At 43.4% G+C, this 15,796-nt stretch overlaps 1 protein-coding gene across 5 annotated transcripts in view; it reads left to right on the forward strand.

Annotated features, from left to right (window-relative positions):
- LOC106610178 (lipopolysaccharide-responsive and beige-like anchor protein) overlaps positions 1–15,796 on the forward strand; it is a 308,280-nt gene that overhangs the window by 71,032 nt on the left and 221,452 nt on the right. For all 5 annotated transcript variants that reach the window (XM_045722739.1, XM_045722741.1, XM_045722742.1 and 2 more), the window contains exons 11-22: positions 652–785; positions 1,286–1,394; positions 1,856–2,008; positions 2,618–2,786; positions 3,327–3,406; positions 3,551–3,613; positions 4,558–4,655; positions 5,477–5,569; positions 7,232–7,340; positions 8,363–8,444; positions 10,951–11,074; positions 11,783–11,975. In XM_045722739.1, the coding sequence (XP_045578695.1) occupies positions 652–785; positions 1,286–1,394; positions 1,856–2,008; positions 2,618–2,786; positions 3,327–3,406; positions 3,551–3,613; positions 4,558–4,655; positions 5,477–5,569; positions 7,232–7,340; positions 8,363–8,444; positions 10,951–11,074; positions 11,783–11,975 (1,407 nt within the window). The remainder of the gene's footprint in view (positions 1–651; positions 786–1,285; positions 1,395–1,855; positions 2,009–2,617; positions 2,787–3,326; positions 3,407–3,550; positions 3,614–4,557; positions 4,656–5,476; positions 5,570–7,231; positions 7,341–8,362; positions 8,445–10,950; positions 11,075–11,782; positions 11,976–15,796) is intronic.

Genomic DNA, 15,796 nt, shown 5'->3' on the forward strand with positions numbered 1-15,796 from the left:
ACACACACACACACACACACACACACAGACCCCATCGCCTATAGACTAATCATTTCCTATATTATTCCTCATTCCCACCCTCTATTTAGGTCAACATGTTTAGTATTTGTTAGCACATTGTCAGTCTTCCATTCATGGATGTGTGTCTGTAGATTAGTGTCCTCTACATATGTGTTCACAATGACTAATGGCTTGTTTAGTTGGTAGACAGAACCGTAAACGCATGAGGAAAAGGGCCTTGCTCATAATAGTACATTTAGCTACTGTGGGATCTGACAGTAAGGAATATTCTATCCGCAGAACTCATTTAGCAAAACCCTCATCAGGGTAAACAGACTAGACACCTGAGCCATGTTGCCTCAGAGACTAACTCATCGTCGCGGTAACGCGCCCGCCACTCAGCCCGTCGCCGTTAGCGACAGGTGTAATAGTGCTGTAAAGGAGACAGATGTTCAGAGGAGTTACACTGTGTTTTCAACACCACACCAGATGTACAAGGGAGGTGGTGACACCGCCTCCAATCCGCGTTGTTTTCCACCCAGCCTTTGTCTACAGTCCATAGGGTTCTGGTTCTACCGTATTACTCCCTTCAAAAGTAGTGCACTCTATTTATACCCCTGATCCTTGTGTATGTGTTCCTCCCTTCTTCAGGATGTGAAGGCTGTGGTGACCCACTCGGTCCAGAGTGCCATCCACTCCATCGGGGGAGTGCAGGTCCTCTTCCCCCTGTTTGCACAGCTGGATCACCTCCAGCACACCAGCGATGAACCGGACACCTCTGTCTGGTAGTGGACTACAGTCTATTGATTCATCGATTGATTGACTTTATTAGTTTCTTCTAAAATACTGTACACATCCATACGTAGCCATGTGGGAGAAAGTGCATTGTGTTGGTGGGGCTGTGTTTGAACTCGCCCTGTAGTCTAGAGTATTTTGCTTTCACTAAGTAGAAGTTGTTTTGTTAATTCAATGGATTCAACCATGCATGATGGCAGCGCAAATGGCATGCATAATGTTGTCTTGTCCTACTCACTAAACCTGGATACCAGTTGTGAATATTAGTGCCCCTAGTCCTTGAGTAATGTTCCCAATCATGGCTTTGTGGCTTTGGTCTGCCCTCAAGGGGAAGGTGTTGCATAGATTGTGTTCTCACAGCAGAATGGTAGAATGGTGACACCCTCATTATCTTAGACAATAGCTATAGGATATACCCTGTCTGGGGCAAGTCTTACTCAGCAGCTAACCACTCTCTCTCGCTCTCTCTCTCTCTCTCTCCCCCCCCCAGTTGCACCTTGCTGTCCTTTGTGATGGAGCTGCTGAAGAACTCTGTGGCTATGCAAGAGCAGGTCCTGGCCTGCAAGGGCTTCCTGGTCATCGGTTACACTCTGGAGAAGGTGAGAGACGTGACACACACCACCCTCCTCGCCAGAGACACATTCACACTCTGCAATCTTCCTCTCGTCTGTCCTAATTGCTGTTCTGTGCTGAAATTGAAAGGTGGATAATATGATTTCCCAGCACTCTGTCCATTACATCAGAGAGGAGCAGATATTGAGCTTTGTCCTTCAGCCTCAGTGCTGTGCCCTCCAATTCCATACTGCATTTGTCTGTTCTGAGACCAGTGCTAAACGCACCTACATCTGGTAGCTTGTTGATTGTGACCATGTGTGTGTGGTCAGGTATATAGGTGACTCTAAAAGTCTATTTACATCTAAGGCCCTAATTGATTTCCCCCCCTTAGCTGCATTTAGAGGTTACAGCTGACAGTGGGCTTGTTAGACAGAGAGTTAACCTGATTCACCTTTCTCTCTATGGGTGTCCTCTGCTCCCTCCCTTCCTCCTTCCTCCTCTGTAGTCTTCCAAGGTGCATGTGACTCGGTCCGTGCTGGACATCGTGCTGGCCTTCGCCCGTTACCTCAGCAACCTGCAGAACGGCGTCCTGCTGCTCAAGCAGCTGTGTGACCACATCCTGTTCAACCCTGCCATCTGGATCCATGCCCCTGCCAAGGTAAGAGAGGAGAGGTACTGGCACAGGAACACACATGTGCAGGCAGGTAGACGCATGCACGGTGACACACACAGTCACGGTGACACACAGTCAAGGACACAGTTGTGCAAGCAGGTAGGCACATGAAGGCACACACACACATGCACAGACACATGTGACGTGTAGACAGGCACACACACACACACACCCATCCATCCACCCACCCACCTCTGTCCATCCCACCATCACCCTTTCATACTCTAGTCCTTGTATCTCTCCTCCCGTACATGAGAGCGACAGCCCACCAGTTCAGTACGTTAGGCTATTGGATTTTATTTCTCCCTCACCTCATGCTGGGTTTTTCAAGTCAAATCAATTCAAATGTTGTTTGTCACATGCGCCGAATACAAGAGGTGTCAACCTTACAGTGAAATACTTACTTTACTAGCCCTTAACCAACAATGCAGTATTAACAAAAATAAGTGTTAAGTAAAAATGATGATAATAATAATATATAAAGTAACAAATAATTAAAGAGCTGTAGTAAAATAACAATAGCGAGGCTAGGCACCGGTTAGTTGAGTGTGTGTGTGTCCTTACGTGTGAGCGCGCGCGCATTCACCCCCCCAGGTGCAGTTGGCGTTGTACACCTACCTGTCCACCGAGTTCATCAGCACGGTGACCATCTACAACGCCATCCGCAGGGTGGGCACGGTACTGCAGGTCATGCACACGCTCAAGTACTACTACTGGGTCGTCAACCCCCAGGACCGCAGCGGAGTCACGCCCAAGGGCCTCGGTAAGAGAGCACACACATGCCTCCCCACACACACACACACACACACACACACCGCACTCCACACACACCGCATATTTCCACTAACACACACTATTCTACACACACCGATACAGACCGATACCTCTCCTCCCCCAGACCAGTGTTGCTGTAGTGTTGCCATGGAAGTTGAGCAGCACGCTACTTTTACTGTCTGAAACTGGGTCCATCATCCAGTCCTTTGTGTCCCCTGCAGAATGTGCTTTCCTGTCATTGTTGTACCTCTATGTTGTCTGCTAAACCTAGAATAAACATGTTGTATTGTCTACCTACAGCTGTGCACTCTGCATCGCGTCCTAAATAACATCCTTTTGAAAACAGACCTCTCTAATGATTTTGTCCCTGCGTGTGTGTGTCTGCGTGTGTGTGTCTGCGTGTGTGTGTCTGCGTGTGTGTGTCTGCGTGTGTGTGTCTGCGTGTGTGTGTCTGCGTGCGTGTGTCTGCGTGCGTGTGTCTGCGTGCGTGTGTCTGCGTGCGTGTGTCTGCGTGCGTGCGTGCGTGTAGACGGTCCGAGACCCAATCAGAAGGAGATCCACTCTCTCAGAGCTTTTCTGCTGCTGTTTGTGAAGCAACTCATAATGAAGGTTAGTGGATATAGTGTATATAATGAGAATCTCGTTTGATATTCAAAATAATATATATATTTAGTCTTTTTACACCTAATGTTAATCTACAATAACTATGATCGGTGAAGAGTTTGATTTATATTCTGTACGATCTATTTTCAGGATTACGGAGTGAAGGAAGATGAGCTTCAGAGTATTCTCAACTACCTGCTCACCATGCATGAGGTTACAACTACAACATCATTCAAAATATCATGTCCTATACAGTGCACTACTTTTATACTATAGATACTTTATTGTGTAAAAAAACCAGCAAAAAACCCATTTGTGTTGTGAGTATGCAGCTCCACCATGTAGTATCCACTCTCCAGTAATTCCTGTTCGTCCTAACTCGATGCTCCTTTACAGTTTGAGGTATAAAACTGCCCACTAGGTGGCACTCTAAGCCAACAGCTCCGGCCTCCCAGACCCTCTCTCCTCTCTGCTATAGATAGACAGACCAATCACACTAGGCCGGGGAAACGACCAGGCTCTTTTTAACCGTTGCCAAGTTTCACCAAGCCTTCCCTCACAGAAGCCTCTGTGTTTACACTGCAGTGATGCATAGAGAAATAATGGTGCTGTAAAACAAGCAGGAATAATCCCTGCAGGAACAAGGGGATTAACCGCTCTCCTTCAGGAGTTCTACAGTCTTCTATGGATTGTTCATTCATCAGATGATTCCGTTGTTTCCGTCTATTATTCATTCCATCAACATTTGTTATCAATCACTAATGATCTGTTTCCGTAGCGACCATTACTAATCAAGATGGAAACGGTGCACTGGTTTGATCTTTGATGTTGTGTGTCACCAATTAATCAATAATTAGTGCCGAAAATAAACAGTATTAATTATTGCACTTACTCTGCATCCATGTGGGTGTCTGTACAGTAGGGTGTGTTTTGGTGTCTGCTTCATGATGATACATGGTGTAACAGCACACCCACGAGCCACACCATTCATCTCTCGTTGGGTTGCATGACTCCGCAGTGAAAGGCCATGCTAATTGCGAGCCCATTAGCGCACGCGCGCGCACACACTATTTATCATACTGCTAATAATGCTAACAACAGGGCCTCCTCCCTCATCTGATTCATTCAATTCAGTACAACTTTATTTATTTTCCCAGGACGACAATCTAATGGATGTGCTTCAGCTGCTGGTGGCTCTGATGTCGGAGCATCACGGCTCCATGGTGCAGGCCTTTGATCAGCGCAACGGAGTACGGTGAGCTTCAGGAACAGAATGACCCACCACCCATCGTAGAACTTCAATGGGAATGCCCCGTTCTAGTCATTTGACTTCTATGACGATACTGTAACTATAACGTCATCTCCCATGGCAACGGGTGGCGCGTACTCCACCGCAGGCCCTGCGGCCTCTGAGAACAAGATCGTTGTGATGTTAGCCTACTTTGTGTGTGCCTTCGAAATGGTACCGCGTTACATTTGTAGTGCCAGAGACGGTACCCTATTTCCTGTATAATAGTGCACTACTTTTAACCAGAGGCTATAAAGGGACTAGGGTGCCATTTCAGAGGCGCCCTTGTGGTTCTGTTTGTGTTTCATGAAGCCAAAATGAAGCCAGATGACACTGAGGCCAATAAAGATGGTTTACTGGCTTCATTTGATCCTTCATCTGCAGGACTATTGACATTCAGCGACGACGGCACACAAGATTTATCTGGCTTATTTAGTCACCCTGTTTGCATTCTCTGTCACGGGGTTAAATGTAGTGTATCAACCAAGCATGTCTGGGCTGGTGTCTGATATAGGCCCACTTTAAAGGCTTCTGAAAATCTTTGTCTGACGCACATTTTGGGTGACTTCTCATTTTACTAGCCACTAATAAAGGCTCCAACCACCTCTATTTTACGACCAAAGTAGATGTCCTATACAACTGTATAGTAGGTTCAGATATAATCTGTCATGAAGTGATTCTGTTTGGTTCTGATACACTCTTTTAGGTTTTATAATTTGAGATACTGTTTAAATTTGCTTAAATATGTGACATTTGTTATTCATGTGTTTTTCTTTGTTTCTGTACAGGGCCATTTACAAGCTGCTGGCTTCCAACAGTGAAGGAATCAGAGTTCAGGCACTCAAAGTCTTGGGCTACTTCCTCAAACACTTGCCCGCTAAGTAAGAACTCTAATATGTTGCTGTCACTTACCTTGTACTCTTGTCTGTAGTATATTATTAACAATTGTCTGTACGCTTGATCACACAAAAGCACTCAATTCTGCCTTGGACATTAAAAGTATATTTGTTCCAGATTAAAGGAGGACTCAGTTAGACTCAGTCATTGATGTGGTTATTCCTATTCTATAGTCATTTACCTTTAGGCAGCCAAAAGGGTTTTCAATTCAAAATGGCCTCTCCTCAGTTGTATATTTCTAAGAGCCAAATCCCATCATGGAGATGAGTATCTACAGAGAAAAGAGTCTCATTCAGGTGGAGGTCGATATCTAATCCTCGTTCAGCCTGCGTACTGTAGTAAAATGAATAGCTGGTATTAAAGCCCTTTCTATTTCTCTCTCTCTGGAGAGTAAATTGCCTCTAGTTGTGTAGAAGTGTTTTAGATAACAAATTAGCCACTCGTACGCCTCCTTTGGTTCAGCGAACAATTAAGATGTCGGAGTCGAAAGAAAACAACCCAGGATGAAATACAGTGCAGGTCTCATTGAGGCTCTATTTCCAATTCTACTGATTCCTTTTGGATCTCCCAACGTTTTGATCAGTGGTAGTGCTTATTCCCCAGCCTCATCCCCAGCCTCATCCCCATCCCTAGCCCCATCCCTAGCCCCATCCCCCCCAAAAAGAAACATTTCTTCACTAAACTTACTCTTGAAAGCTGCGATCGTAGAACGCACAAGGTGACATTTCTAAATGGGGTAGTGCATCAGTAGTTCCTCTTGTCATGTCAGTCACTGCATACCTTAGAGAGCTATTTACAATTTGTCAGAAATGTCCAGATAGTCCGTGTCAGGTAATTTTTTTAGCTAGGGTTTTTATCCCTTAGATTTTGTTGTAATGTTTGAGTAACAAAAATATCACGTGAATACACATTAGGCATGCTTTAAAACTGCAACATTTGCTCTGCACCCAATGAGAAAAAAAAAAAAAAAAAAGTTAAATTGCAGGAAATACGCTTTAAGTTTGCGACATTTTCTCTCCGCCAACAAGAGGTGACGGAACAGTTTGTCATAAACAGTGCTTGTGCCCTTAGAAATAGACCTGGGGCATGCGTGCATGTTCAGAGGATGTTCCCTAATGCTGGAAGGGGGGCCTTAGTGAAAAAGTCTTAGACAGTCAGACTCTTTGCTGTCTGACTCTACTAGCTTTATCATCCCAGAATATGTACAGATGAATGATACTCGGAGATGAAAGCTCTGAGGGATACTTGTCTTTGAAGGGTTCTGACAGGCCTCTGCAGGGGTGCTTTTTTTCATGTCTTTCAACTGTGTTCTGAAGCACTGGTAAGCTTACACAAGCGGTGGTTCACAAACATTCATAGTCCGTGACTCACCCTATGGCTTCGGGAATTTTCCTTGTCTGTCCTCAACCGACAACCCAAAATGGAATATGTACTGCCCACCATTTTGGAAACATTACTTGCTATACCATACAATGGTGCCAAGTAACGCTTTTGTGAATTTATAGTTAACTGTCTAGTTAAAATGTTTGCATGTAATTAAGTGCAACACGATACACTGATACACTGTGTGGATACAGTGATCAATGCGCTGGTACCAAATGTCAATGGATACTCACTGACCATTTGACCCTTGACCTTTGTTCCAGGAGGAAGTCAGAGGTCATGCTGGGTCACGGCCTCTTCTCCCTGCTCAACGAGCGACTGATGCTCCACTCCAACCAGTTCAGCATGACAACCTACAACGTGCTCTTCGAGGTCAGTTAGTCCCTCTCTCGTCTCTTCCTTGCCGTGTATGTGTAGGAGAGTCTATAAGAAAATGTACTAGTTGACATACGAAGCTATTTTCTCTTTGCCTCCCCTATAAATCCTAATACTAACTGCCCTCCATTTTGTATTTGCATTGGCTGATGATTTCCATCACTGTATTAGTTCAATTATACATGCACTGATTACACATGAATTAATTCTGAGTATACATTATTTAGATTAGAAGTGTGTTTTCTGAATTATTTAATGCTTTTTATAGTTTGTTTGATTAAGTTGTATAGAACGTGTAGTTAAACTCTAGTTTTCCTGTGGCTAGCGTCAGCTCTAGCGATTCTCCTTCTGTCTGGACCTAAATAGCTTATCCCTGCTGAAAACATTGCAGTCCATTTTGAAGCATGATGTTCTATTATTACCCATTGGTAATAACTTAACTCAAATGATGGGCATTTATGTTAATGTATCTATGTTATAATGGCATACCAAGACTTCTAATGGACATTAATGCACACTATATTAAACTCCACAGGAATCATGGACTGGTTGTATCTGACCTTGTAAATGACGTATTTTGACACACAGAAATATATGGGCTTGTCAGGAGACACTGGGGGAATTTCATGTATTCCTCCTCTGCTGTTGCTGTGAGATATTGCTGTCTATTCGATTCGGCACTGATTCTTGTTACCTATTTCTTCTGTAAAGACTTATAGAAATCCACATATGTTCGTATGTGTTCACTATGGCCCAATGTACCTCTTCCCTGGTGCTGTTAGTATAAGCTATAGATGCAGAAAAGTATTTATGTAAATGTTATTTCTCCCTTTTCTGTGTAGATGCTGGTTGAACTGAATACGTGTGACTCTGGAATTGCAATATGGAACTCATGTACTTCTTGGTGCTGTTACTATGAGCTATAGATTCACATAAAAGTATTTATGTCTCTCCTCTATTTCTCCCTCTCCTTTTCTTTTCTCCCCGCGTCTCTTCTTTCTCTCTCTCCTTCTCTGTAGATCCTGACCGAGCAGATCTGCACTCAAGTGATCCATAAACAGCATCCGGACCCCGACTCCAATGTGAAGATTGTCAACCCGCGTGAGTCACCCCTCGGCACCCCACCGCTAAATAAATCACCTTTACCTACCGCTGCATGCTTGACCAGACATAGAGAGCCTCCTCTCCCTTACGGCCAGTGCCAGTGTTATATACTGACCAACAAATGTGGAGCATAAATTGAGGCTACAAAACTATACTACTCAAACGGTATGTTATAATATACGATTAGACTAATGGTGGTCGTGTTGGGCTATAAGATTCAGCTGGTACATTTTAAGTCAATCATTTTTTGGAAAAAATTATAAAAAGAGTAGCTATTGAGAGAAAAAAAGCTACGTAATGAAATTATATTGTGATAGTATATATTTTTTAATAACGTTTCACTAGCAAATTAAAGAACTATCAGTTTTATTCAGCTGACATTCACACAACAGCTGAAGTGGAACTGAATAAAATGAGTGTGTCGTTAAAGACCTCATGAAGTCAACACCAGGCCCTGCGGCATTATACATAATGTTAATAAGAAGCCTTTTCCTAGTTTTGAAACTCAACTGTCATTTTTCAAAAGTAGGTATTTGGTCCATCCGGGAAAGGACGCAACAAGCTTACGTGGCAACTTAATATTTCATCAAGATGATATGCTGTTGCATTATGTGGTATTTCTAATAAGAGTTTAGAGGAACAGGAATCTATCATTCAAAATGTAGCTCACAGACCATTTTACTGTTTTTCTTGGCAATTAGAAACATTTAAAATTATGTTTGAATTATGACCCTGTCTTCTGCAAAGGGGTTCTCATTTGATGTTTATCTTTTTAATATTCTGATAATGTACACATACAGTAATTTAAAGTAATACTCCCAGAGATGTAGCTATTTCCCTTTACTACCGGTGGCATATTTCTATATACATGCCTCATTAAGAGGGAAAACGTTCATGCTTAGTTTCTGTATGATGCAACGTAACAAGCTCATAGCAACCTCATTGCTTTGATCAATGTACTTGTCTCATCCTGTCCTAGTCTAGTATTTTCAGACCATTACTTACCTCTAATTTCACATGCCAGCTCTCAAAACCTTTTCATATGTGGGAGAATCAACTTCCCCAGCTGTGGCGGAGAGGGGGGAAAAACAGAGTCAGGCTGAAATCACAACCGAGGTTTACTTTAACCCTGCTCTAATCGTACAATTAAGCTCCGTGTGTGTGTGTTACACATCTCATAGTCACACATTGATTAGCATAGGCCCTTTATTGTGGTAAAGGCATCCAGTCGTGTGCTGCGTAAAATACATAGAGACAGTCCTATGTGCTTTTTGCATGTGAACTGAACCCACTTTATGGGAGTTCTGAGCCATGGGAGCACCATGAAGTCTGTTTCTCCTTTACTGTAGCTGCCTGCGTTCTCTTCTTGATGTTATCTGCTCTGAAGCCTCAAAATGGGCCTGACTGCAGTCTTTAGTAACGTCAGAGCGAATCAAACAAACTAAGGAAGTACTGTTTCCCTTAAATTAACTCCATGGAAAGAACCCAAGACCAAATGGGGGGAAAAAGACCCCATACTCACATCCCTCCATCCCCCAGTAACATGCAGAGGTAATTTTCTGGCAGTGAGAGTTCAGTGATTCACAATTTGATTGACTAAGGCGTATAGAAACAAGAAACCTCTGGGCTGCGAGGGGTCCTTGTTGGTTACCATCGGTTACCACCAAGGTCCAAGACGACAAAGTGAAATCATAAACCCCCCTTCCTGACTCAAGCTAAATGGACACTGACATAGTCTATATAATTCATCTAAACAGCCAGTCTCTTTAGGTTAACCAAAGAAAGGGTTCCAGGAAGCCTGCAGAGGACTTTGGCAGGCGTGGTACACAAACAAACACACACACACACACACACACACACACACACACACACATCTCTGAGTTGAAACAATAGCAAAGTTTGTTTGATTGTTTCCACCACATAGATGTTGAGGTGTTTGCTGACAGTCAAATCAAGGTGGCTTGTGACACAATGATTCACACATGTTGAGATGAATTGTCTGATTGTGTTGTTGAATTGTGTTCTGACTCTTACTCCCTCTGCAGTTGATTTGATTCATGGAAAGTGTGTTCAAAAATCCCTTATTTCTTTGCTATATAGGATATACCATTTGAATCACTCATAAGGGAGCAAAATGGTATTATTCAGTATCAATATTAGGATATTTTTAAATGTTTTAAAATCAGTATTGTTGCATGTCATACTACTTTCAAAACAATCAGAATTTATTTCAATTGATTCATTTATTTAAATGAATTCTCGGATTCTGTCCCTTGCTTAATCACTTCTTATTTGGGGAATCAGTATTAAAAACTCCTTATTTTAATGAAGATATGCTACTATGACAGACAACAGTCTGCTCTCTGCATTCCTCTGCTGACCGTCTGTTCTGTACGACCCGAGTCAGAAACCCTGCAGGGAAAGTAGGGCGTCTGTGTGTACTAAACCGTGTCAGACACTGTAACGGGGCATTAACAGAACGTGTTTTCCTGTGTTTTGACAGAGGTCCTGAAGGTGATCGCTGCCCTGCTGAAGAACTCTCCCCTCTCCCCAGAGAGCATGGAGGTGCGCAGGGTCTTCCTGTCAGACATGATCAAACTGTTCAATAACAGCAAAGATAACAGGAGGTAAGGAACGTCTCAGCCCTGGAGTATACTACCAAGTACACCACATTCTAGTACACTACATAGTACACTACAACAGGGTCTTCCTGTCAGACATGATCAAACTGTTCAATAACAACATATATAACAGGAGGTAAGGAACGACTCAGCCCTGGAGTGGACTACACTACAATAGACTACCACTAAACAAGAACTGGGTTCAAATAGTATTTGAAATCATTCAAATACTTTGAGGGGTTGCTTGAGCCCGCCTGGAGTGCCAGGTGGGCGGAGCTTTGCAGTTTTGCGACTATTCCATTGGTTCAGTTGCGCCAGACAAGCTCAATCAGTCCACTCTAGGGAGTATTTGAAAGGAAACAAATACTATTTGAACCCAGGTCTGCACCAATATCACTTCAGTACAGCCCTCTGGTTGAGTTCAGTACATGTAATCCTGGCATACATCCCCTGTCCGATTACATCTCCCAGTTCCTCATGCTGGCGCCATGCTGGGGCTTCACTGCAGTGAGGCCAACAAGCTTTGTCCTTCATATGCTCAGAGTACAGGATGTTTTGAAGATGTGTGATCGTGTATATCTGTACACTACATGAGTGTGCTGTGTATGTAGAATTGTTTGCAAATGTTTGTGTTATGTTTGTGTGTATGCGCTCACATACAGTACTGAGTCTTCGGAGCGCTCATATCTGTGTGTGTTTGTGTGTGTCTGTCAGGAGCCTGCTGCAGTGCTCGGTGTGGCAGGATTGGATGCTCTCTCTGTGCTTCATCAACCCCAAGAGCAGCGAGGAGCAGAAGGTCACTGAGATGGTGTACGCCATCTTCCGCATCCTGCTCTACCACGCCATCAAGTACGAGTGGGGCGGCTGGCGCGTGTGGGTGGACACCCTGTCCATCACCCACTCCAAGGTCAGAGAGCTCATTAACCCCGTCAGACGGTCAACCAAACTCTGTCTCACGGAGAGACGCAGGGCTTCTGGATGGGTTTCTGTGCGTCTGTGGATTGCCAACTCTTTCTCTTGCTCTTCCAATCTATTTGTTCTCTCTTTCTCTTTTTAGCTACGTCCTTTTCTCTTTTTCATTATTTTGTGAACACACACACACACACACACACACACACACTCACACTCTCATTCACTCTCCTCTTACTTTCTCTCTCTTTCTTTAGCACTCTGAAATTAGACTCCACTCACCTCGCTGCCCTTTCTCCTACCTCAGCTTCTCCAGGCCGCTCAGCCGTCAAGGTCTATCTCAAGTCTCTGTCCAACCAGTCAGGGGCTTCCTTGTTTAAGTTTGATCCTGACATAATAACAGTCTCAGAGGAAATGTCCAAAGGTCCCTCCTAGCCTCAATGACCCACTCATAGATGAATAGTGACTGACTAACAGAGAAGTGCCTCTCTCTCGGTGCCCATCAGATCCAGCCTGGTGGAAATCTTGTGCTGATTATGATGTGAAAACGGCAGTGTGCTGGCTTAATGGAATCAGTTATTTTTCCTCTTCCATCCCTTCTAGTCATTTATTTCTGTATTGAGTTTCCCACTCTTTAGTTAAACATAAACTACCGGCTCTTCTTATTTCAGAAACTCAATTTAAAAAAAAAGGCTGTTTAAAAATGAATTGTTGATATTGGATTACAGAGCCAGGTTCCAAGGCAGTGAAGTAATTTGGTCGGCGTCGGATTGTGGTGTGGATGGTTTATAAAGCTTGGCAGATTGGAGGTTGGTTGAGGGAAACTAGGCTATTTTTGTGTTGAGGTGGATGTCTGAGTTCTGAGGATGTAGGGATGGATAAAGGCCACTAGGGGGCACAGTTACACCATTTGGCTCTGCCTCTCTCCTCCTCAGGACTGGAGTTGGTTGGCTTGGTTGCACAGTATTTGCTAGACCAAAAGCTCTCGACCTCAACATTTACGTACCCCACCTCAACCCTGTCCGTGTGTATCCAACCTAAAGGTTGTATGCGAAAAAATTACTTTGTGTATCCACTATCATATCTGACTGAAGGATTTCTCATATCATTGCAAAGGACAGTGCTGAGTAAATTATATAGTTGTGGAGATGTGGGAAAAAACCCAAAGAAAGCTACAAAATGACATCACCGCCAATTCTGGCTAGACTGTTCCAAATTATTCTGCTGCCCTTTCTGCATTTTTGCCTTGGACTTTAAGTGGCTTCTCGTGACAGTCATTTTTCAGTCATTTACTTTTTGTGCTGCAATTTTGTACTAAAGCTGTTCATAGACAAATGATTGGGACTATTTCACTTCAGAGTTTTACACAAGCTTAAACGTCAAATCAGGAATATTGCTTTCTACACCGTAGACTGTAGCAGTAAATACACAGTCTTATTTATTCACGAGACCTTTAAAAATTTACTTTTCCCCCTGAAAGCACACCATGAATGATTCTTCACATATTTATTGATATATTGTATATCAAAGAATAGTTTTGCAGAAACATTACCCTTTTAAATTAGCTGGGAGCGGATGCGAAGACCCATGTTAAAAGTCCTAGGCTTGTCCAATTGACATCAGTCCTGTGCAGTACAAAACAAACCCAAAGTGACTGTTTATTTGTAAATAACACCTTGTGTATTTAGGGTTGTGTGTCGCTCCGAGCGTATTAATGTAGCACGTTTCACATGGCCACAATCACACGCTGTTCTGTACTTTCACTTTACTACACTGCCATACCAGCCGCTGTGCAAAAAAGTGTGCGAGTGAGTAGAGGAATTGATCATTCTCTTCAGTACTGGACAGATGGTAATTGCCCTTTTCCTATAATTGCACAAGATTAATGCTCCTGCTGCCTAGCTCTGTTTACAGTGTCCCAGCACTAATCTAAAAACAGCACCACACACACACACACACACACACACACACACACACACCACACACCACACACCACACACCACACACCACACACATACACACACAGAGGGTCCCATGCAGTCTTTGAATTGGGTAGGTGCGGCGGGCACTAGCCATCCAGATACATGCATTTGCTATAAAAAAAAAAAGCTGGAGAAACTCAATTGCAATTTTATTGTCCAGTTTGATAGATTTCCTGCCACCTCTGTAGCACCAGAGCTGTTTGTCACTGTTGCTCTCTCCTCCCACGGCTGCAGGGTGTGTGTGTGTGTGTGTGTGTGTGTGTGTGTGTGTGTGTGTGTACACCACTCTCTCCCTCTACCCACACACATTGTCTCCTCCTTCGCTCTGAGGTTTCTAGAAAGCCTATTCTGAACACATTGAATATTCATCCTTAGCTGCACCTCAACAATCAGAGAAACAAGACCTCATCAATTTAACCAGCCCACCGGGAGCATCCCGATAAATACAGACACACATTCAGAAATATCTACATACTGGATGCACACACCTTCTCCTATGCATCTAAGCCTCTATCCAGTTCATTATTTATATGCAATTTGGAAGACATTGTGTACATTACGCAGTTGAAAAGAAGTGCCTCTTATGTGAACTTTTATGAAAATTGCATAAATTCATTTCTACATTTCCCACAAAAATAACATTGTGTTTTTAAGTCATATGATTTGCTATTACATGAACACTGAAACCTGTATCACTGATTTATTACCTACATTATTACATGACCTCTGCCTAATGTAGTCTTCCTGCTCTTTTCAAATCTAGAATTCTGGATAAATACGGTGATATTAAACATTCACTTATAGCCTGTTTTTTTAATCATAATAACCAAACCTGTACACGTCAGTGGTGGAAAAGACAGAGTTTTCATCCTGCATCAATATTTACAGTAGTGGGTTAAATGAACTGTACTACAGTATATTTAACATGGCCAGAGGGTGAGAGAGAGGGCGATAGAGGGAGACTTTCAGAAATGGCTTCCATCTTTCCTTGCCTGCCCAGACTGAGCTAAAGCAGCACTAGTCTAGATGACCAGTTCAGGTGGCTTCCAGATCTCCCTGGATATAGTCTGCTGCAGACTCCTGAATGGTCACCTGGGATGATATGAAATGATATGATTGGGGCACTGGGACCTGCTGGGGGACTATAGTTGCAATTGAACTTTTATGACTGTCTGGCATATCCTGTGTGTGTGCAGTCAAAGGTCACGCCTGTGTGTAACGGTTGGTTGTGTGGGGTGAGTGCACATGTGTATGAAAAGTATGATGAATGCACACCTTTCTGTATGAACGAACAAATATGTTAGTGTGTGAACACGTGTGTGTGTGTGTGTGTGTGTGTGTGTGTGTGTGTGTGTGTGTGTGTGTGTGTCCTTTATCTGAGCCAGAGCAGCAGCAGGCTTTGTGCCGCAGTGTGAGCAGACCAGGCAGATGTTTCTGCAGGTGGGCCTGCTGACACACACACACACACACACACACACACACACACACACACACACACACACACCACACGATGCCTTTCTCCCAGCTCAGCACACAAATTAGTTGGATTTCAGGAAGATTTCTGAAACAGTCATCAGTGTGTGAAGGACTCCATACCCTTCTAGCTTCAACAGTCAGCTTCTCTGTAGTAGCCACCTTGTGGAAATGATGGCATCAGACATAAACCGATAAAGCGACATTAGTGCAGGTGTGCTTGTAAAGCAGAAGAAACCAGATGGGGCTTTCAGATATAGTCCTATTTGAATCATGTCTATTTGTAGCCTTTTATTAGATCAATAGCAGCTTGTACACATTACAAACGGTGTGTTTACTCTAATGTGGATGCTAGTTCTCTACT

Source organism: Salmo salar, chromosome ssa08, assembly GCF_905237065.1.
Source record: "Salmo salar chromosome ssa08, Ssal_v3.1, whole genome shotgun sequence".
NCBI lineage: Eukaryota > Metazoa > Chordata > Actinopteri > Salmoniformes > Salmonidae > Salmo > Salmo salar.